Here is a 21,670-nt window from a genome sequence, read left to right as displayed (position 1 = left end):
CGACAGAGGAAAAAATTAAAAAAAGGCTTTTTAGAGAAAATGAGTATATTCATGGTAGCTTATATTAAATTCATAATTCATATAAAAACTGTTCGAGAGATTTCATTTTCTGGGATTGTAAAGATTGATGAAATACTTTTTTCTTTGTCTCTGTAGAATACTTGAAAAATATTCATTGGATTCATTATTTCTTGTTATGTTTTTTCTATTTAATTTTACTGGTTTTCTAAGGTATTATTCAAAAGCTAAACTCAAATTTAACGTATAAATTCAGATATTGTGTTAAATTTGAGCCAATCAAAAAGAATTTTGAAAAATGAAATAAGAAAGAGAAGATGAAGAAGCAAAAGATGAAAAAGAAGAAAAAGAAGTAGTAGAAGATGAGGACGAAAATGAGAAATAGTTTTGAATTGTATAGGACAACGAATCCAAATGCATCTTAATTCACTCAAAAATGAAACGAAATTATATAATGATTGCGACACAATTAACTCATAAATGAACTGAAATTACCTAATGAATTGCGACACAATTAACTCAGAAATGAATCGGAAGTTATCATAATGATTGCGATACATAAATTCAGTTCGAAAACAAGCACACAAACAAGACTGAATCATAAAAAAACATATCCAAAATTAATTTTGGATCAGACAACGTCATTAATATGTTTCTTCTTCTTTTTTGTTTGATATTTTCTTCTCTTTTTCTTGGTTTTTAAGAGAGTAAATAAATTTTTTTTTGAGAAAATAAAATAAGAAGGTGAAGATGAAGAAAAAAAGATGAAAAAGAAGAAGCAGTAGAAGATGAGAAGAAAGAAGAGAAAGTGTTTTGAATTGTGCAGGACAACGAGTCCAAATGCACTTTAATTCACTTAGAAATGAACCAAAATTATATAATGATTGCGATATAATTAACTCATAAATGAACTGAAATTACATAACAATTGCGACACAATTAACTGAGTTAGAAAAAAATCACACAAATAAGATTGAATCATGATTAAAAACACATCGAAAATCAATTTTGAATCAGACAACATTAACATGACAAAAATTTAACATCAACAATAATAATAATGATGATAACGATAACAACGATATGGATAAGAAGCTGATGATAATGATAATGATAATGATCATGATGATGAAAGAAGAGAAAAAAAAGAAAGGAGAAAAAAAATTTAAATGAGAAAAGAAGAGGATGAGGTGGTGGTATTGTTGGTGATGATGATAAAAAAAGAGAAAGATAACAAAGATAACGAAAAAGAATAAAAAAAAGAAGCGATGATAGACACACAGAAATTTAAAATATTTAGTTGGATTTAGTTAGAGTTGTAACTTGCTTCATAACTTTTTTTAAAAAGTATATTTGCAAAATGTCATTGAAAAAAAAAACCCACAAATTCGTGTGGAATCTGGCTCAGAACTTTTTTTTAAAATATTTTTGCAAATGTCATTGAAAAAAAAAACACAAATTCGTGTGGAATCTGGAACCCCAATTTGAATAAATAACTGCAAGTTATCTTTCACAAACGGACATTTTCTTCATCAACTCCACTCCTACAGATTCAGAATGTAAAGTCCAATCCCCATTTCACTTCTATCCATTAACTAAATCCGTTTATGGCGGAAGAACACAAAACGCATTCCACCACCCAACAACAAAAAAATCCCACATCACAGTTCCAATTCTTCAAACACCCTTTCGGATTCGGATTCACACCTCCAATTAACCAACCAATTTAAATACATATATATTTAAAAAAAAACACCACCACCATGGCCACAGACGCAAAAACACCAACACCAGCAGCGAAATTTCAGAACGCAGAGTTTCGGGAATTAACGGCGCCGTTAACCTCCCAAGACGGCCTCCGTTTCTGGCAGCTAATGATCTCCGGTTCCGTCGCTGGCTCCGTCGAACACATGGCCATGTTCCCCGTCGACACTGTCAAGACCCACATGCAAGCCCTAGGCACCTGTCCGCTCAAACGAAACGTCACCGTTTCGCAAGCCCTAAGAACCATCATCACGTCGAACGGAGGGCCCATCGCTCTCTACCGCGGAATCGGCGCAATGGGCCTGGGCGCAGGCCCGGCCCATGCCGTCTACTTCTCCTTCTACGAAACCTGCAAGACCTTCTTCTCGCGCGGGAACCCTAACAATTCATTGGCGCACGCTGTTTCCGGTGTATGTGCCACTATTGTGAGCGATGCAGTGTTCACGCCGATGGACATGGTGAAGCAGAGGCTTCAGCTGAGTGGTGCGAATGGTTATCGTGGTGTCTGGGACTGTGTGAAGAGGGTGATGAGTGAGGAAGGGTTTGGTGCTTTCTATGCTTCGTATAGGACCACTGTGTTGATGAATGCGCCTTTTACCGCGGTCCATTTCGTTACTTATGAGGCTGCCAAACGCGGCCTTATTGAGGTGGCCACACCGGAGAGCGCCAACGACGAACGGTTGGTTGTCCATGCGACTGCTGGTGCCGCTGCCGGTGCTTTGGCCGCAGCGGTTACTACTCCACTTGATGTTGTTAAAACTCAGTTACAGTGTCAGGTATATATGTAGGGTTTGTTTTATACTTATTCAATAGTTATTTATATGTAAATATGAAAATTCGTTGCATCTTTGGATCAATGCATTTAGATAGCAAGAGAGTACGAAACAATATGGATCTTAGGAGTCTAGTATGAGAATTGTACAACTATTGAGAAAACATGAGAGTAGAGAGGGAATTTGAGTGAAGAAATCAGGTAGAAGAGACTCTAGTAATATTTCACTTAATGCCTCTGGTTTATACTATTTCCCTCCTATAATTAATCTATCTATTTCTAATAATTAGGCTTAATTTGCGCACGAACATGTTAGAGAGTATAATTAGAACGAGTGCATTATAAAGAAGAAATGGTTGGGGGTAGCACCTGTTGCCTATTGGTGAAAAAGATATGAGAATATTGTCTTAGGTGATTTAGTCGGGTAATGAGAATACCTACAGAGATAAGAAGACTAGAATAAATAGAAGACAGGCGAAATAGAGGAAGGCAAAGAAAATTTATTGACAAAAATATTGAAGCTGACTTGTTTGTAGATATGGTTTATCATTTTATGATAGGATGCAATGGGTGCTTTTGTTCTATGTAGTAGACACCACTTTTCAGTGGGTAGAAGCTTGTAAGTTTTTCTTTTAATTATACTTTTGTATCTGCCTAAAATGTTATTTGTTCTCAAGAGGATTATGATCATAGAGTAGATAGTTGCAGTGTTAGGCTTTTGTGTCTACCTATTCATGCTGGTCAAGTTGCAAATATTCAAATATACTTGCAAATTAACCGAAGAAATTGTCAGCTGATGTCAAATTCGACTCTGGAATTTTAGAAGCTCTGCTGAGGTCCTTGAAGCTGACCTAAAACTGAAAAGAAAGAAAGTAGAGTAAGTTAGTCCCTCAACATCTTGACCGACTTGTAGCAACTTCAGGACCTTTGGATTGGCCTCCGAACATTGGATAGGAATTTAATGTCAGTCACTCGTTGACTTCAATGACTAATATGATGGTTTGTTTGCAAATTTTGTGATAGCATAGCCTAACCTTTGATTGCATTAGGCTTATGACAAGTTGCAACCTAGTAATGCTATGTAGAATCATGAAGTGTCATGAACATAGATTAGTGATGGTAATGGGTCATGTCCTTGTAGCAGACACCAACCAAGGAGAAGAATAAGTTGTTGATCTGGATTTCAGATTATGATTTAATGGAACAGCTCTTATGGGTTATTTATCAGAAATAGTTTGTTCCGGTTAGTGGGGTGTTAGGATGCTGAGTGCGAGGTTCTAACTTCTGCACCGTGTGCTCTCTTCTCACGAATCTGTAGCCTGTGTGAAAGGAGTAATAACATTATAAACTTGAGGATGTGATTACATGCTGCCTTGAATGGACCAGATGTATTTGTGGTGGAGTTGAGCTTAGATTCTTATTATCCGATAAATGATGATATTAAGATAAAATTAACCCCCCCCTTTTTTTAATTTCTTTTTCTTAGAAACGAAACACATTTTCCTCCATAACCCTTCTCTACCCTCCAACCAAACATATCCTGGGAGTAGGTTATCTAGGTGGCCAGAAATGGCCTTGGTCCCAGGATCCAGTGGTTTCCTAAGAGACTTGCTGCGTTTAAGTGTAACTATGAATATCATTTTAATTGATCGTTTGGTGATGTTGGTTTCATGGGAAGTTTGATGCCGTGTTGAAGTGTCTATCTAGTATATACTACATACCTACAACACTTAGCCTGTAAGTTTGGATCTATCTATATGTTATTGCCTTGTTGGCTCAGTTTCGTACAAATTATGTTTTCCCTTCTTAAAATATAACTTACCTTGCTCAACTTATTTTAACAAATATCAAGAAAGAAATGGTAGTTGGAGCCGGGATTTTACTTATGATTGGTATTATGCTTTATAAACTTGATAAAAAAGATGATATTATGAAACCAGCACTTCAAAAATTATTCATATACTCGAGGGTAGAGTCGTATTCTGAGGTGTAAGTTTAATGTACTTGTGTGGATTGAGTTGAAAATAGTCCAAAATATATTTAGTCAAGAAGTTCACAGCGAACAGACAAGGAATGAGTTGAGAGAAAGAGAGAGTTACTAATCAGGTATTTAATGTCAAACTGTAAAAATTGCTAGTCTACCATTGATTATGTTAGTAATAGTTAGTCTTTGATTATGACCCATCTGATTCTCATTTCAAGGCTAAGATGCATGCAAGAAATTTTATGCATATAGATACACGTGTTATTCCTTTGTATGTACCTTATCAGCTTCTGGACAACCAATATCATAGTTGGTATTTTAATATCTGCTGGAGGGAGTATCTGATATCGGTTTATGGTGCAGGGTGTCTGTGGATGCGATAGGTTCGAGAACAGTTCAATTGCAGATGTTTTAAAAACAATAGTGAAAAAGGATGGATACAGAGGGCTCATGCGAGGATGGATTCCAAGGATGCTGTTCCATGCTCCTGCAGCCGCAATCTGCTGGTCAACGTACGAGGCTGGGAAGTCCTTTTTCCAAGAATTAAATCAGAGTAAAGACAGCAGCACTATCATATGAACAAATGGAGTTAGAATACCCCTTGTTCTGTATTTACATTGTGGTTAGTTTATTTGTCAACATCATTAGTAAAGAGCTTCTTCAATCAGGGGCATGGCCTAGCTTTTCAAGTCCTGTAGAACCCTGAAGGATTACATAATTATGAGGCAGGCGTTAGCTTAAGTTAGGGGGTACATTCTTTTTAGTATTGTACACCCTGCCAATTTTGATAAATTATTCTTACAATTATATTTTTATTATTTTTGTTTAGCTCATTGTAATATTTAATACCTTTTACGACAAGGTTATTCCTTGAATACATCCCCTATCCCACGCTTATAGCAAATCCATAGTTTAAGGATTCATGATAATGCATTTGTTTCTTTACCTTTGTATTATTAACATTTGACCAGAAGGACTGTCATATTCTGGAACTTTAAGGGATTCACTTTTATGGCAACTACTGTGTTATTCAAAACTTTTATCTAGCTCTTTAATTTGTTGCTCTGTTGTTGAAATCAGGTAGGGTAGGTTTTGTCATGTGTGATTCGTTCGTGTTTGTGGGATTCTCAGGACAGAGTTAAGTTTTGAATTTTCCATATAGTTTATATTTGGTTTTGGCTGGTCATCCTTTTCCCCGAAATTCTCCCTACCCTTTCATTTGTCACCTCACTTTTTAGTATTTTTTTAATTTTTTTAGATCTTATAGTACTGATTAAGAATATAACAAAGTCTAAAATATCAGACAAACGAATTGAAGAGAGTATTGTTTACCAGAATTCTAATTCAAATTGACAGTAATTATAACGTTATTTTTCTGTAGAATTACTTACATAACTACCCTTCATCAGAAACAGACCTAAGATTTCAGAAACAGAAAATTAATTTATAAAGAATATCACATTATACAACACACTCTAAATGCATGATGCACAACATAACACTTCATAGCAAAGCATAAATATTTCCATGATAAATCCTGATGTCCATTTTCCGAGTGCATCACCAACATTTAGTGATCACAGTATACTGAAGAGAATTGCTGCTGTGGTGATCTCAACAATCAGGATCTTTGCTTTCTTCAAGTATAATCAACCAATCAAGATGGATTAGCAGTTCTCAGGAACTTACAACCTGACCAACAATTACGGTAATATCATCAAGCTTCCCACCTGATACAATGATATAGTAGTGTGGTTAGCCACAAATTCGGAGAAAAATAGTCATTATAAAATTGCTAAGATTAGTCTCTAGGTAAAGATACGAATAGTAGCTTTCATGATGTCATAAATTCAAACCTCCATGCGCCTTGCAATACACAACTGTAAGAAGGAACGGATTTTCAGACGTGGAAATTTCACGACATTATCGTGTTGATTCTCATCATTGATCAAGAAGGAGGAGCCAAGTATAGACCCATAGAACGTCAAAAACATCTAATCAATGGTGAAAATCAACACGATAAGGTCATGGGAAATCTTCACATGAGCATACCCTCGTTTTATGGTGTGTTTTGCCTTACCTGTAAGCTTCATTCCAAGAATCTTCTTCCATAGCGGCGCATCATAACCCTGGCATATTGGTAGAGAAACATTAAAAAAAAATATGAAAAGGGAGAACCAAAGTTTGTGAAACTCTTAACTAAACTTTCTCTGATTCAAAAAGTTGTCAATTTTGACAAAGTAGTACATTGAAAAATTAATATACTTGGACAATCCGAGTATATTAATTTTTCAATACACTACTTTGTCGAAATTGACCATCATTTCAAAACGGAAGCGGTAACTTTTTCTTTACCTTAGACCTGGCCTCCAATGAATAGGGAGAATCAAAATTTGAATCCGTGGCATGAATTCTTGCCAAGTTAGCTAATGCCTTTGCTAGCAACAAAATGAATTTCAGGTTAGTGAAGCTCAAATGGTGGTTTTCTAAATTCCTCCAAATGGATGAATCAACAAGAAAGGAAAGAAGGAAGACAATACCAGCCTCAGTAACATCTCTGTACGTAGCAATGGTTGAAACAATTTCATAGTCAAAAACATTATCAAAAAGACCATCAGACCCCATGACAATTATATCTCCCTCTATCAACTCCACATTGCTTACCTGTTTTCCCAGCTGAAGAGGTTGGTATGAAAAGATATAACAGAAAGAACCACAAATATCTCGAAGCAAAAATTAGAATATAAATCAAAATTGCAAGGTTGTGTGCAAAGGCCAGCACACAATTCTGAGTAAACATTACATGTCTTGGCCTTAACCTAAGCAAACACATGGTTCTTCATAGTTTGAGTGAGAGGATGAAATTAAAGCAAGTTAAGATGAATGTGAAGGGGTACCGCTGCATCAAGGTATGTTTGGCCGGCCCTCTCGGAGCTCAGTTGGAATGGACAGTCAAAGTAATGTTCTTGTGGTGAAGTGGAAAAAATTACACTGCCTGGAAAAAGAAAAACAGCACATAAAAGAAGATTTAGCTCTCAACACTGGAGGAGGGTGTTGCGAAAGAAAGAAAACATTAGCAAGAACATTAGAGGATCTCACTTTAATTTACCCAAAAATTTTCATATAGCAAATTCCATTAGACATATCAGCAAAGATCATAGTTGGATGAAATATAGCATTAGATCTTACCATTGCGGATAACTCTTAATCCACAATCCCCAACATTGGCAATCTTCAAAATCCCATTCTTCTCCAGCATAGCAACAATGCTTCATGAAAAAGATAGAAAATGAAGTAACTTAAAAGTGGAATTGTTTAAAATGCACAAGTAAATATTTGAATATATCTACTGAAAACTTAAAATCCAATTGAAAAGTGAATGGACTTACACAGTGGCTGAGCCTGTTGAGGAAGTAGCAGCATGCGATTTCCTTATAAGAATTTGAGGATCATAGTTCACCTGATTAACCCAACAATATCCAAGTTGCTAGTTAGCCAACAGCATTGACTACATAGAAACATTCACATCGATATTCCAAACAATACCCTTGATTCATCATGCTTACACATACCACCCAAGATGTTAATGGCATGTAGGGAGCTCGGTATCACATTTTGTAAGATAGAAATGTCAGTGTATTTTTTGCAAACAGAAGAGACTCGCGTGTAATATTCCTTAGCCTCAAGGGAGGACAGTGTCATTCACCCAAGAAAAAATGCATGTAGCTTGAGAACAGAATCATTATAACTTAAAAACAATATTCATTGTCAGTAATTACCTCCATATCTTCAACAAAATTAGAAGCATTAGCCAGGAATTCACGTGGGAACAACGAAGGATCCACATCCTCTTCTGCCCAACTGTGGCACAGAATGAGAAAAAGATAATGTTAATACAGCTCAATTTTAACATATGATGCAATCTTACTCCAGTTAAGTTAATTAATCAAAACCAGTTTCAAAGTTTTATATTCTGTTTTTGTTCAATGATTGAAGTTTTACACTAGGAAAGAGCTAGATACAGATAGAGAGAGAGAGAGAGAGAGAGAGAGTAGCATACCCAGAAACACCATCAGCAATAGCAAGAACTCCCCCATTATAGTTGCTGACAAGCAAAGCATCTTCCCCACCTCTATCAACCTTAAGAAAAAGAACAGGACTTCAGAAAGTGGGAGGGACATGGGAAATGATAGAATAAATTCCATCTAATGCCACCATCTTGTGTTGGTACTTTTCTTCCCTCTAATTTGGGAGGAATAGGATTCAATGCAAAATGCTAATTTCTTTCCCCCAACAAAATTAGTATATTCCATTGCTATATCAAAAAAATAGAATGAAAAATTACTCCATTTTAATAACAAAAATATCAAAACAATGGAACAGAACAATTATATGATTATATCACTCTACTCCATTCCATTCCCTTACTTTCCTCTCCATCTTATTCCATTCTATTAGTTTCCACTAATTACCAATCCAAACATAAATATGACATGGGTTTATCAGAATTTAGCACTCTTAGTACCTTGTCTGGATGAGGAAGGAGGCAAGACCCAACAGAAAATGAAACCTCTGACCTATCAACATAAGCAAACATGAAACAAACAAAGAAACCCAAGTTTAAGAAAGGCCCAACAAGTCTAAAACCATGAAAGAGAATCAGATAAGATATAGTTTGGTCAGTAGCTGACCGAATTGCAGGGTTGAGCTCAGAAGAAGAAGAACAACAAGGAAGCAACAGTCTTTTCTTCTTTTTGGCAGTTTCATCAATACCACCAGATATAGAAGAATGAAGGAGTGGTTGAGAGTGAGGAATGATTGCAGCCCTCAATATGGGAATTGCCATTGCTTCCTTCTTCCTCTCCTTCACACACTGCCACTGCCATGAATTGTGAAAATGAACGTTTATCACTTACAATAAAAGAAACAAAATTACAAAGTAGGATATAAATATTAAAGATTTTATAATTCTCACAACAAGCACCAGTGGTCTAGTGGTAGAATAGTACCCTGCTACGGTACAGACCCGGGTTCGATTCCCGGCTGGTGCAGAGCTGTGAAGAGGTTTGCGCTCACTGTGATGGATTGGGTCTATCACCAACATCTGTTCACTCGGATGAAAAGGAACGCATCTGAGCTCTAATATATCAATTTTTTGTTAACCAACATTGTCTACGCCAATAGAATTTGTTGGTTTAATAATAGACTCATGTATTAGTGTTGGTATGATCTCTTAACACTCGTATTTAGACAATTTATAAAATTGAAACATGCTAATTTTGTAGGCACTATACAACATACCCAAAAATTATTACTAACAAATTTGAATGTCGCTCATCTTTTAAAAAGGTTCATTAATTAGGTAAGGGTGGTTTTTTCTTTTCGTTTTCTGCCAGGAGAAGTAGTGGTGGTTGACAACGAACTAGTTCGGTTAAATCAAGGAAAAGCTATCACCTTATAGTTTAGTTTAAGCTAATAATAATTCTTGAATAACCCAAAATCAAAAGTGCTTCCATGATCCGATTGACATTTGAAAATTTAACAGCTTTGATTATATTAGAAGAGATCAGAGTGCTAGAAGGAATATCTCTGTTGCTCATATTGATATCTTACCTTCAAAGTTCAGGGAGATACACCATTCAGGTAAAGGTCATAAAATAATTTAGAAGCATTTCACTTAAGGTGGACCATAATCATATAAAAGTTCATGATATTAACATTTGATATATAATGCACATTTGAAAAGAAGTAAAGGGGCTAGTATCAAATAATTTAATTAAATAGTTTGGTTGCTTATTGCTGGTGGTGTGTTCTTTCAGCCCCAATCACCACAAATTAGGAGTAGCTAGCTCTAAGGCCAATTTGTTACTTCACTATTAGTTTGTAAATAATATACTTACATTAGAACTTGATAGATATTAGAGATGTGAAAGATTAACTTGATGATGAATAATGGTGAATCACGAAAGGGATTCAACACAGCTATATACTGTGCTTTTTATATTACAGTTACATCCACCAATTAATCTACAGTAATCTAACTACAGTTGGTGTCAACTGCTAACTATGGTTAACTTAAAAGTGCCACCATGGTTAGTGTCATAGAACTGGACTCTGAGAAGGTCCAACAATTGTGTGATGCAGACATGCAGTGAATCAAGAAGTCCCTGAAGCTGAGAAGGTTCAGATCGCCAATTGCCAATTACCTATGTCCTCTATGTAAGGTTCTCATGGATCTGATCTTTGACAAGTTTAGCAGACAAAATTTAGTGTCTAAGTTTTTGATGGATAACTTCATTATAATGTTTTTTGTGTTCTTCGGAAAACTACGCTGTCTCTCAGGGCTTAAAAGTAGTAGAAGTGTTAGTAATCAAGGCAAAGTCTTAGGGTTAATTATGCACTTAAGCCATAGAATTTTAAAAATGTGTAAATCAACCTTCTGAATTTTCCTAAATGTGTAAATTAATCATGTTGGTAATTCTCCCATAAATTAACAAAACAAACCCATTTTTGTGTCAAGGGCATTATCCATGCTTTCGTTTTTTCTGACAGATCAATGGAAATTCAGGAACCTCGAGTACTTCTAAGCTCTTTTCTAACGCTACTATTTTAAGTGTATTCAAAAATCTATCATTAAATTAATCACCGTTGACTAATATAAAATATATGTTAAAATATAAATATTAAATAATATATATTATATATAAATACATTGTGATTGATTTTAATAACTATTTTTAGTGTGTATATCATAATTTTTTTTAACACCGAAATATGCTAGTAAAATTGTTGTTGGAATAATATTCGAGAAGGAATTTAATATACGATTTTCAATCAATTTTCTTATCATATGTGGTTATGATTTATAATTCAACTCGTTACATACTTTTTTGAATGTGCGGGGAAAAAACATATGGTTAATAATATTTTGGCGTTCATAAACACATGCGCAAATATCCGAGACTATCAATAACTTCATTAACATGAGAGTCTTTCTAGATAGATATGCATAAGATTAATCTTAAAAAAATTAATTAAGAAAAAATAAGGATTAATGTTGATCAAGTGTTGGGTGACAGTCTCAACCTGCGAAGCTGATCGATCCAGCGGTCCTCGGGAACCCGATCGGCCCAATCGGGAGCCACGCCGCCGAAAGAAACGCCGCGCATGGCCTCCATAACCCGCGTCGCGTTCTCCTCACTCAGCGGCGCGTTTCTTCTATTCTCGTCCTCACTGAACGCCCTCCGTATCTCTTCTCTTCTATTCCTCTCTTCTTCTTCCTCCTCTTCTTCTTCGTATACGACGTCGTTTTGATCCAAAGACCAGATCCCGTTCTCAGCCACACCGTTAATGCCGTTCTCGCCGTCCGACTCGCCACTGCCATCGTCGACGCCGGAGATCGGCTGGTAGTATTCCGCTGCAGCTGCCTCGTCTCCGGAATTCGTATCCGAATCGCTTCCGTGCCCGTTTTCTACGCAACACAAAAAAAAAGGGAAAAATAATGAAATTAAAAAAAATAAAAATGAAATTATGGACATTGTGAAGAGATTTAGTTTTCACCTTGGTTGAAATTATTGATGGTAGAGTTCATTGTTGGGAGCTGAAGAAGAAAGTGGAGGCAAAGATCGAAGAGGGAAGAAACTGTAAAATAAGCGCCCTGAAACTGAAATGATATTTTAATAACAATAAATCAATAATAATCGTAAAAGATGAAAAATGCAGTGCACCAGCCGGGAATCGAACCCGGGTCTGTACCGTGGCAGGGTACTATTCTACCACTAGACCACTGGTGCTTCTAGAAAACTCAGTTACATAAAACTTTTATCGTCGACATTCAGAAATTTTTTACATTCTATACCAATTGCATGGATTCAATAAAAAGAATATGGTGAATGCTATGGTGTCTATTTACTAAAAAGAGTTAAAAATTAATATTTAATTTAAAAAATATAAAAATAAATAATTTTTAAAAATTCAAAATTTACTACAAAAAAAAAGTTAGGCAAAATTTAGGCACCAAATCATAGGCACCATAGAATTGGCCAAAGAATATATATAAAGAAGTAAATTATTACCCTGTTTTATTTAACATAATTTTATATCTACTCAAGAATAATTTCCAGGCAACATGTTATAAATTAGTTAGTAATAATTTTTGATATACATAGCAAGCAACTAATAGAATGGTTAGGTGCCAAAAGGATCTCCTAAGACCTCTTCGCAAAATACAAGTGATGTGTGCTGACCACACCACTCTTGGAATCTCTTGGTAGAAATTGTTCAAGAAAGGTTCAAATGTTTAAATTAAATCCGAAGCTTCCATACGGCAAGTTTTTCTCATAAAAATGATGGACATAAATTCAAACCATTTTAGTTCCGGGGACGATAAGAACGAGAAAGCATGAGACATGTGTCAGCTTTTGTCACAAATATTATATTAAGTAAATTAAATAGCATGATGAACATGTATTATTGGTTCCTTCAACAAATTTGAAATCAATTAACATTTTTTTTCATTCATTTTTTTTTTTGTATAAACAAAACACTCACTCTAAACATTCTCATCATTCAGTTTCATTCATGGATTTAAAATAAGGTACTGTTTGGAGAAGATGCAAAAGATTGAGAGGCCTATTTGAGTGGTAACTAGGTGTGATGATTGTAACAGCGTGTGTGTGGGTTCTAAATTCTAGTTATGATGTAAGTTTAATTTAGGGTTTATAATAAATAACTTCTAGTAGTATTATAATCTATAGAATAAAAAATATCCTTAATTTTAATTGTGTTAAATACATCTGACTATAAATTATGCATGCTTTCTTTTCATTATAGGTAGAAGATAAATTATAGGTGATTCTATGTATGCATCTTTTCTTGGTACGATTTTCACAAACAAAATCCAATAACATATGAATGAAACTTAAAGAGAGATGTTTATGAAAGAAAACAATTAATAAAGATAGCTACTTGCATGAGAATTATTAGTAATGATGCTACTACTACCTACTAGGTACCTTATATTTTTCAAATCAAATAACGCATGGATAAGAATTGAGAAACTTGCTTATTAATAAATCAAGCGAAAGAAATTTTTGTAATGGATATGTTTCTTTATTATTATATTTTGATAAACATGTCTCCTTATTATTATTATTATTATTATTATTATTATTATTATTATTATTATTATTATTATTATTATTATTATTATTATTATTATATAATACACATTAAAATAATAATGAAAGCGTGGCATTGAAGGGGCCAAATTACAATTGATAATGTATTTGGGTGAAGGAAAATGCTACTTGTACAACATAAATCAGCCTTTAGTCAGTCTTTAAATCTAATATTTTATTATTTTAATTTTTTAATTAATTATATTTCCTATTTTTAAGGAATCACTATTATTTTAAACTTTATCAACTAAAAAATCTCTAAGTTCTTATCATTATAATAAAGTATTTCCTTTATTTTCTCCCTCTCTCTCGTTCACACTCTCTCTCTCTTTTAAAAAAATCAGTGAAGTTTTCAAAATTAATTAAACTCACTTCAATTATTTTTTTTATTTAAAACATTTAAAACTCATGTCAAAAACACATCTAAAATTAAATAAACAACATAAACACATTTAAAATTATGTATTAACACATCTAAATTATTGTTATTGTAGTTCTAAATTACATATTGAACACAGAAAAAGTTAAACTCAAATACACATCCAAAATTATAAGAATGTACTCTAAATTTATCAACACATCCAAAACTCATGTAAAAAAACTTATATGTACATAAGAACATAAAACAATGTAAACACATCTAATATTATAAGAATGCACTTTCAATATTTTATCAACACATCCAAAACTCACGTAAAAAATTCTATATATACATAAGAACATAATAAGCAACATAAACACATCCAAATTAAGTATTGACACATATAAATTAAGTTAATATTACAACTTCCAAATCAAATATATGAGTTAAAATCACAAACACATTTAAAAAAATAAAACATAGACATATTTAATATTATACAAAAATTGAAAAAATATAACCTTTTATTAAATGAAAAGAAAGGGATAACATATCTCCATGAATGAACTCAACCAAATTTTTTTAAAATTTTGCCAGAGACAGAGAAAAAGTGCGATGTAGAAGAGGAGACAGGAGAAGCACAGGAAGAGGAGGAGGCGGTTGTGCGTGGTGCGAGGGAGGACACCAGGGATGGGGAGGAGTCCATCGATGGAGGAGGTGTGTGCGCGTCGCGAGGGAGGTGCACGTCGCGAGGAGGAGCGCGTTCGCCGAAGGAGAAGATCCTCGCAGAGGAGGTATGCAACGCGGGAGAAGACGAAAACGGTCACATATGAAGAGGGGTAAACGTTGCAGTTCTGAATATTTACGAAGGAAGATTTTACTAGTGATGAAAATCTGATTTGAAATATTTGAGATTTGTTAGGATTTATAAGCTTTAAATTTAAATTTTGAATTTGAATTTTAGTTAATCCGGTTTTTGTAGATTTGTATTTAAATTTAAAAAAAGAAAACAAAAAATCTATTTTAATGTGTTTGTTTTAATTTTTTTAAATTAATGTAATAAAAGGCTGAATATTGTACCATTTTTAAAGGATACCTAGTTGAATTGCTGGGTGAATAGGCTTCAATCAACAATTATTAATCTAATGAAATAAGGGGGCCCATGATTTCAAATTTCAGTTTGTATTGAGCTATTTTTTTTTTTTTTTGTACCGTTGGTGAAGCATGTAGGTCTAAGAGACAGAGAATGATGCATATCTCTCTTTTATTAATTCTTAACTTTTTAGCCTCGTAAAGTGATCTAGAAATTAACTTTTTTATATAATTGAAAAAGTTAAAAAATATTTTTCTTTTAAATAAAATAATAACTCTTATCTACTTCTAATAAAACTGAAAAATTGGTTACTTATATATAATATATATATATATATATATATATATATATATATATATATATATATGAATTTTGATACACTAATCAAAGAATTTCAAGTTGTGAGTTTAAAAATTAGTTATTTTTTTCTAATATGATAATATCATTACATGTATGTATATTTTTTATAGTAAATATTATTTTGATATTAATATTATTTTAACAAATAATACACATTCTTTTTATTTTACTAATTAAAAATAATTTAAATATACAACTAATTATCTATTTTTATACAGATCTTAGGAATATTTGGTGTATAAATAATATTATTAATTTGGTAATACACGATCATCTGTGTTAAACTTTTTTACTTAATAATGTATAAATATTAAATTCATATATATATATATATATATATATATATATATAATGAAAATTGATTTTATTCTCCAAAAAATTTTGCTTCCAAACGCACTCTAATTGCTTATAATTTGACATGTAATTTATCTTTAGTACATGACATAATTTGTATTAATCAAGAAAACGGATAAAAGCCTCATAAAGTAAGTGAATATAATGGATAGCATAACTTCAACTGTGAAAGATCTTGAGATAAATTTAGTTTACCCAAAAAATTCAATAAATGAAAAAAAATTGGCTTATCTTAAGAAAATTGGAGAATGGATTTATAAATATACTTTTCTTTCAAAAGGCTTGCTCGGATATATTTCTTTCCCTCTTTCTCTTTACGTAAGAAAGGAATTCTAGAACCTATTAATGTGTTCATTTATATACGGTATACTCATTCAGTATTTTGACAATTATTTAATGCTTTATTACTTAGCCCTCCAAAGGAACCCAAAATTAAATGTTTGTTTAATTTTGACCCTTCATTGCAAGTCTCTTTGCCAATTGTGGTCAAAGCAACCCTTGGTTATTAATTAGCTTGGATTTAGTCTGTGATTTTATATTTTATTTTTAATAAAAAAATAAATATATCCTTAATTTTTTAATTCAAAAATATATAAATCTCTAATTAATTAAAAATATAAAAATATTTTTATTTTTAAAAATATGAGATATTTAAGTTTTTTTGTCTAAAATATATAACGACAAATCGATCTCCTAAAATGACTCAAATGTCTCGCGTTTTAGAAAATGATGGACGTTTTTGTATTTTTAATTAGTCGATGATTTAGTTATCTTCGAGATAAAAAATCAAAGACTTATTTGTCATTTACTCTTATTTTTAATTTTAATATATATATTTTTTAAAAGTTTGTAAAGAAAATTAAAATAATAAAAATAAAAGCTTCTTAATCCAAAAGCATCCTTAGGTTTTTATAAATTTTTGTTTCTTCAAATACACATAAAAAGGAGAAAAAATCTCGAACATTGACAAATTTAATTTATTGTGGAAAATGGTACAAGGGGTAATATTGGAAATCCGGTAACGTTTCCTTTTATATATATATAATTTAAGTTGAGATTCGAGAGAGAAAGAGAAACAGAAGAGTAGTACTATAGAGAGAAGAATTTGAAAACCCAAAAAGGCTCATCAAGTTCTTTTACTTTTCTGTTCTTTGAAGAAGCGTGGAGCTTGTAAGTATGAATAACAATAATAAAATTGAAGAAGTTGTGTTAGTTGTGGATGATTTGAGATCAATATGTATGAATTATCGGTGTAGAATATGCCATGAAGAAGAATTCGAGAGCTCCAAAAGCTTGGAAGCTCCTTGTGCTTGTTCTGGAACCGTTAAGGTAGTTATTTATTTTCAAATTTTCTGTTATTATGGCTTTGTTTTCTTTTTTATTTATTTATTTATTAATTGATTGCGTTTTTATGTTGTGCAGTTTGCTCATAGAGATTGCATTCAGAAATGGTGCAATGAAAAAGGCAATACAACTTGTGAGATTTGTCTCCAGGTATCAAAACTTGAATCAACTATGATTTTTTAAACTAATTAATTTTTTGTGGATGGTTTCTTCGCTTATGTATATTCGAATTCAATGATATTATTTTGACTTAGTCCGTTAAAAAAATATTGGGATTTGAATTTCGTTCTGAATATGTAAGAATGAAAGGATATTATTTAAATTTTTTTAAAAAAAATTATTTATGCATCTTGTCTATTAAAATATTAAAAAAACTTAATTTTTTTATTTTTTTAGTAATTAATGATCAAATAAGATACATGAACATTTAAAGTTCCTTTCAGGTTTTATTGTTTTTTATTGTCTTTGATTGACTTTGCTCAAAGTTTAAGTCTCTGTTCTATTTTTTTTACGATGGTTTATTTGTTTTGTTCTAATTAGCATCAATGTTATTCTTATTATGATAATTTTGAGTGTATGGAATTTGCTTTATCTAAAATTATTATTATGCCCCTGTTTTGACAGCAATATGAACCTGGATATACAGCACCTCCAAAGAAATCTCAGATAGCTGATGCAGCAATGACCATTAGGTAATTTCACATTATAATTAATTTTTATTTTAATGATTCTTAAGGTATATTATTAGATTAGAATAAATATGAAAATCACATGCTTAGGCTGCTGATCGAGTGCAACACAGAATTTCACATGTTTCAAAGTGACTCAACTTTCCCGCGTGCAATACAATCAAAGTTAAATTATGTGCGTTGCATCTAATTATTTGACTTAATCGAATCTTAAAATGTGATCTCTTTTATTGTTTGGCACATTAAGTGTGATCCCTTTACGAAACTAAGTTACACTTTGTTTCTTTCTATTTAGTCAAATTTGTTTTTAAAATGTAAAACTCCACACTTGTGTTCGTTTGTCTGTGCTCCACATAGTATTTAAATTAACAACTAAAAAAAAATTAAAATTGACTAAATTAATCCTTAAAAAATTATTCGTTATTCAAATTAGTTTTTGAAATATTTTTTTAATTAATTTTGTCTTTTAAAGATTTTTAAATTAATCATATTAATCTTTTCGTTACTTCCATTGTTAACGTATTAGAATTTGTTGATGTGGTACATTAAATAACATCACAACATACACCTAATGGTCCTAATTGACTATTAACATTACTAAATTATAAAATTAGATTAAATTAATCTCAAATTGAGGGATTCCAATGCTTCAGGTTCTCCCATTCCTTTGATTTGATCTAATTTCATAAATTTATTATCTTAATAGCTAATTAAAACTTCTAGATGTGTGTTGTGATGCCACTTAACGTGTTACATTAACAAATTTTGACAATATCAACAAAGAAAGTGGTGGAAAAACTAACATGACTAATTAAAAAATCTTTAAAGAACGAAATTTGATTAATAAAATCTTTTGAGGATAAATTTAGAGATGAGTGATCTTTAAAAAACTAATTTGACGATTTACTCATATATATATCTTGGTGAGCAATGAATTTTATTTTTTCACAAAAAAAATTTATATAATTCTTTTCATTTTATTATTAGAAAAGTCTTATTTTAAATTTGAAAAAAAAAAATATATGTTGGTTTTTCTCTAAGTTCAATTAATAGGGATTTTAGATATTACTCTTAATCTATCAAGCAGAGACACTCATAAAACACATTAGATATGTAATCAGTGTAATGAATTAATCTCACATCGAAAAAAAAAAAATTACGATCCATTAATTTAACATTTTAAATTTTTTTTTCTGCATGGTGCTGTGTCAATATTACTTATTGGTAGCGGTTTAACAAGTCTTTTGAATTACACATTGGTGATTATTATTTTAATTGGTATACAGGGATAGCCTGCAAATAACAAGAAGGGAGGTAGAACCCTTAATAAACGCAACAACAATTGAAAGCGATTACTCTGAATGCAATTCTGCTGCAGATAGAAGCGCTTCTTGCTTTCGATCACTTGCTTTCTCTGTAAGCACTATCATCTTTTATCTTTTATTTCATACATTCAAAACTTAATGTATTCCCTCTTAATCACACTTAGTATTAGATTTTTCTAATGGGTAAATAACGAGTCAAGGACTCCAAGGTTGACTACAATTATGGTCAACTAAAACTACAATTGTACATTGCCTTTTCTTTTTCTTTAAGGAAATGAAGCATTTGTCGCCAAATGACCTTCTAAGCATTTTCTTAAAGAATTTTGTGTTGGAGAATAAATAAGATGAATAGTTCAATTTTTTTTTCTTTGACTATGTCATGTGTAACAAGAAACATAATCCATACCTATAGATAATTGGATGTTTATTACAAATATGAACATGGTAATATATGTCTATTGTTTGTTTAATAAGACACATTTTAGAAAGATACATCAATATACAACAACAGCACATATTTAGTGTTTTTGTTAGATAAAAAGCTAAGAAATAAATATTAAATAAGATATAGGTTTTTCTTACAATTTTATCCTTTCAAAATTTTTAAAATTTTACTTTTATTCTCATCACATCATCAACAAATTTTTTAGTGAAATTAAAATTGGTTTTTAATAACAAATGTATTTATATCTCTTTATTAGTGATTTAGTGTCTTAACAACTAAATTATAATATATATATTATCTGAAAGTATTATACATTAGAAAGTTTTATCATAATAATAATAATAATAATAATAATAATAATAATAATTATTATTATTATTATTATTATTATTATTATTATTATTATAATTGCACATTAGAAAATTATAGTCAAATTAGGATTCCAATAGATATTTCTATGCGTTTTGTTTTTCTTTAAAAAAAAGTTTACGGATTTCATCCTTTTCAAACAAGGTGTCCAAGAGATTACAAATTTGGGTTGGATCACCTTCCATCCACACTCCTTCACAATAATTAGCTTGCAGTTTTGATGTTATATAGTGCACGTTATTATGTTGTTGGAAAGAAACCACTTTAATAAGCTAATGGGCTTATTTATTTCAAACAATACTAGTAATTTTGGATATAATTAATTTGGGTCATCACAAAAAATCATAATCAAAACAAAATTCCCAATATTTTTCTAGCCGTATTTATAGTTTTATACCAATGATTTATTGAACTTAGCCAAGTCAACTAATAAACTTAGAAACCTTTGTGTGATAACTCATTATTGTTTCCTTTTTGTTATGCAGTTTACACTCATCTTGCTTGTAAGACATCTTTTTGCATTGCTTACAAGTGGCATGGAAGATTATCCATTTACAATTCTTACTGTAAGTACTTGGTTTCCACCATTATTTATTTATTTATTTTGAAAAAAAAAACTTAAATAAATATCTGCTTTTTGAATAATGTGTCTAACTTATTTTTTATTTTTATCTTTTTAGGTGTTTATATTAAGGGCAAGTGGAATTATTGTGCCCATGTACATAATAATTAGGACAATTGGAGGCATACATAGTAGTATTCACCGCCACTATCATCAGGTTTGAACTTTGAACAAAAAACACCTTCATTTTTATTTGGGAAAATAATACAAATAAAATAACCCCCCAAGTCCCTAACTTTGCTTTAGTTTTTGAAATGTGCAATTCAACACATTAAAGTAATCAAATGATGCAACACATTTTTAAAACTTTGGATTCAACTTTGCACATGAACCAAAGTTCAAGAGTTATCTAAAAGACTAAAACATTCCACTTATAACTTAAATAGATACTTTAAGATATTTATTCGGTTGGATTTTATTTACACACACTCTGATTTAGGCATGCAACAAAACACTTAGAGAATGATTTGTTCTGTGTATTTTAGGATTCTGACGATGATGACACATCGACAATATCTGATGGAGATGATGAAGAAAACGAGACAAGCCAGGATGAAGATTTAGGATATTCATAGTTATGGTTGTCATGGTATGCTTTAATTGTATCGGAGCATTGTGCTAATGCTCTTGTCAAATTGCGATGTTTTGGTGTGCCACAAATTCTTTATTATCATCAAAAGAATGAAATTTAGATAGAAATGCAATTTATTATCAATATTTTTAGTATAAAAAAATTTATTTAGTATTAGTTCAAAATATATGACAAAAAATGTTAATCACTTAATATTTCTCTATTTAAACTTAGGATTTAGCTTAAAGACACATACTAACGTTATCAATTTTAAAAAAATATACGTAAAATAATACAATATTTAAATTTCCAATACATTTATTATTTATTTCAAAATAAAAATTTACGAACTTCTACTAGTAATAATCTTTTTTTTAACTTGTCAATCGAATGAATTTCCTAAGGAAAAAAAAAAAAAGT

At 31.5% G+C, this 21,670-nt stretch overlaps 4 protein-coding genes and 3 non-coding genes across 15 annotated transcripts; 4 read left to right on the top strand and 3 right to left on the bottom strand.

The window, feature by feature from the left end:
- Positions 1-1,483: 1,483 nt before the first annotated feature.
- LOC130945396 (uncharacterized) lies at positions 1,484-5,667 on the top strand. The gene is made up of 2 exons (XM_057874120.1): positions 1,484-2,558; positions 4,902-5,667. The coding sequence occupies exons 1-2, from the start codon at positions 1,782-1,784 to the stop codon at positions 5,115-5,117; spliced, it is 993 nt and encodes a 330-aa protein (XP_057730103.1). The 5' UTR covers positions 1,484-1,781; the 3' UTR covers positions 5,118-5,667.
- Positions 5,668-5,961: 294 nt separating this feature from the next.
- LOC130961166 (probable protein phosphatase 2C 26) lies at positions 5,962-9,415 on the bottom strand. 9 transcript variants are annotated; one of them, XR_009079397.1, is made up of 12 exons: positions 9,230-9,415; positions 9,064-9,115; positions 8,599-8,678; positions 8,318-8,399; positions 7,928-7,998; positions 7,728-7,807; positions 7,436-7,533; positions 7,079-7,214; positions 6,894-6,971; positions 6,619-6,667; positions 6,395-6,418; positions 5,962-6,268 (listed from the first exon to the last, which is right to left on the bottom strand). XR_009079397.1 is itself a non-coding variant. In XM_057886899.1 (12 exons), exons 1-12 carry the CDS (start codon positions 9,382-9,384, stop codon positions 6,216-6,218), a joined length of 963 nt encoding a protein of 320 aa, XP_057742882.1. In that variant the 5' UTR covers positions 9,385-9,415; the 3' UTR covers positions 5,962-6,215. The 9 variants fall into 9 exon arrangements, 6 of the variants coding, with proteins under 6 accessions (XP_057742882.1, XP_057742888.1, XP_057742892.1 ...); XM_057886899.1 differs by having other exon boundaries at positions 6,894-6,976; XM_057886905.1 differs by having other exon boundaries at positions 6,894-6,976; positions 7,079-7,202.
- Positions 9,416-9,518: 103 nt separating this feature from the next.
- Positions 9,519-9,589, top strand: TRNAS-GCU (transfer RNA serine (anticodon GCU)). The gene has a single exon. It is a non-coding gene; the product is annotated as a tRNA-Ser (tRNA).
- LOC130954410 (small nucleolar RNA snoR114) lies at positions 9,590-9,678 on the top strand. The gene has a single exon (XR_009076301.1). It is a non-coding gene; the product is annotated as a small nucleolar RNA snoR114 (small nucleolar RNA).
- A 1,687-nt stretch (positions 9,679-11,365) lies between these two features.
- On the bottom strand, positions 11,366-12,276 carry LOC130939896 (uncharacterized). The gene is made up of 2 exons (XM_057867964.1): positions 12,099-12,276; positions 11,366-12,009 (listed from the first exon to the last, which is right to left on the bottom strand). Exons 1-2 carry the CDS (start codon positions 12,127-12,129, stop codon positions 11,600-11,602), a joined length of 441 nt encoding a protein of 146 aa, XP_057723947.1. The 5' UTR covers positions 12,130-12,276; the 3' UTR covers positions 11,366-11,599.
- TRNAG-GCC (transfer RNA glycine (anticodon GCC)) lies at positions 12,261-12,331 on the bottom strand. The gene has a single exon. It is a non-coding gene; the product is annotated as a tRNA-Gly (tRNA).
- Positions 12,332-16,938: 4,607 nt separating this feature from the next.
- Positions 16,939-21,378, top strand: LOC130938465 (uncharacterized). Its single transcript, XM_057867156.1, has 7 exons — positions 16,939-17,214; positions 17,308-17,379; positions 17,854-17,921; positions 19,205-19,334; positions 20,543-20,623; positions 20,738-20,836; positions 21,165-21,378. Exons 1-7 carry the CDS (start codon positions 17,062-17,064, stop codon positions 21,252-21,254), a joined length of 693 nt encoding a protein of 230 aa, XP_057723139.1. The 5' UTR covers positions 16,939-17,061; the 3' UTR covers positions 21,255-21,378.
- The last annotated feature ends 292 nt before the right edge of the window (positions 21,379-21,670 follow it).

This window comes from Arachis stenosperma, chromosome 1, assembly GCF_014773155.1.
Source record: "Arachis stenosperma cultivar V10309 chromosome 1, arast.V10309.gnm1.PFL2, whole genome shotgun sequence".
In the NCBI taxonomy this organism is placed as follows: Eukaryota; Viridiplantae; Streptophyta; class Magnoliopsida; order Fabales; family Fabaceae; genus Arachis; species Arachis stenosperma.
This window is presented reverse-complemented; position numbering and strand designations above follow the sequence as displayed.

Coding starts and splice junctions, on each gene's coding strand:
- LOC130945396 (XM_057874120.1), top strand. CDS start 1,782: ATGGCCACAGACGCAAAAACACCAACACCAGCAGCGAAATTTCAGAAC. Junction 2,559..4,901: donor AAACTCAGTTACAGTGTCAG/GTATATATGTAG, acceptor TTTATGGTGCAG/GGTGTCTGTGGATGCGATAG.
- LOC130939896 (XM_057867964.1), bottom strand. CDS start 12,129: ATGAACTCTACCATCAATAATTTCAACCAAG. Junction 12,010..12,098: donor CATCAATAATTTCAACCAAG/GTGAAAACTAAA, acceptor TGTGTTGCGTAG/AAAACGGGCACGGAAGCGAT.
- LOC130938465 (XM_057867156.1), top strand. CDS start 17,062: ATGAATAACAATAATAAAATTGAAGAAGTTGTGTTAGTTGTGGATGAT. Junction 17,380..17,853: donor CTTGTGAGATTTGTCTCCAG/GTATCAAAACTT, acceptor CTGTTTTGACAG/CAATATGAACCTGGATATAC. Junction 20,624..20,737: donor ATCCATTTACAATTCTTACT/GTAAGTACTTGG, acceptor TTATCTTTTTAG/GTGTTTATATTAAGGGCAAG.
- LOC130961166 (XM_057886899.1), bottom strand. CDS start 9,384: ATGGCAATTCCCATATTGAGGGCTGCAATCATTCCTCACTCTCAACCA. Junction 8,400..8,598: donor ATTGCTGATGGTGTTTCTGG/GTATGCTACTCT, acceptor TCTGTGCCACAG/TTGGGCAGAAGAGGATGTGG. Junction 6,269..6,394: donor GTATTGCAAGGCGCATGGAG/GTTTGAATTTAT, acceptor TCATTGTATCAG/GTGGGAAGCTTGATGATATT.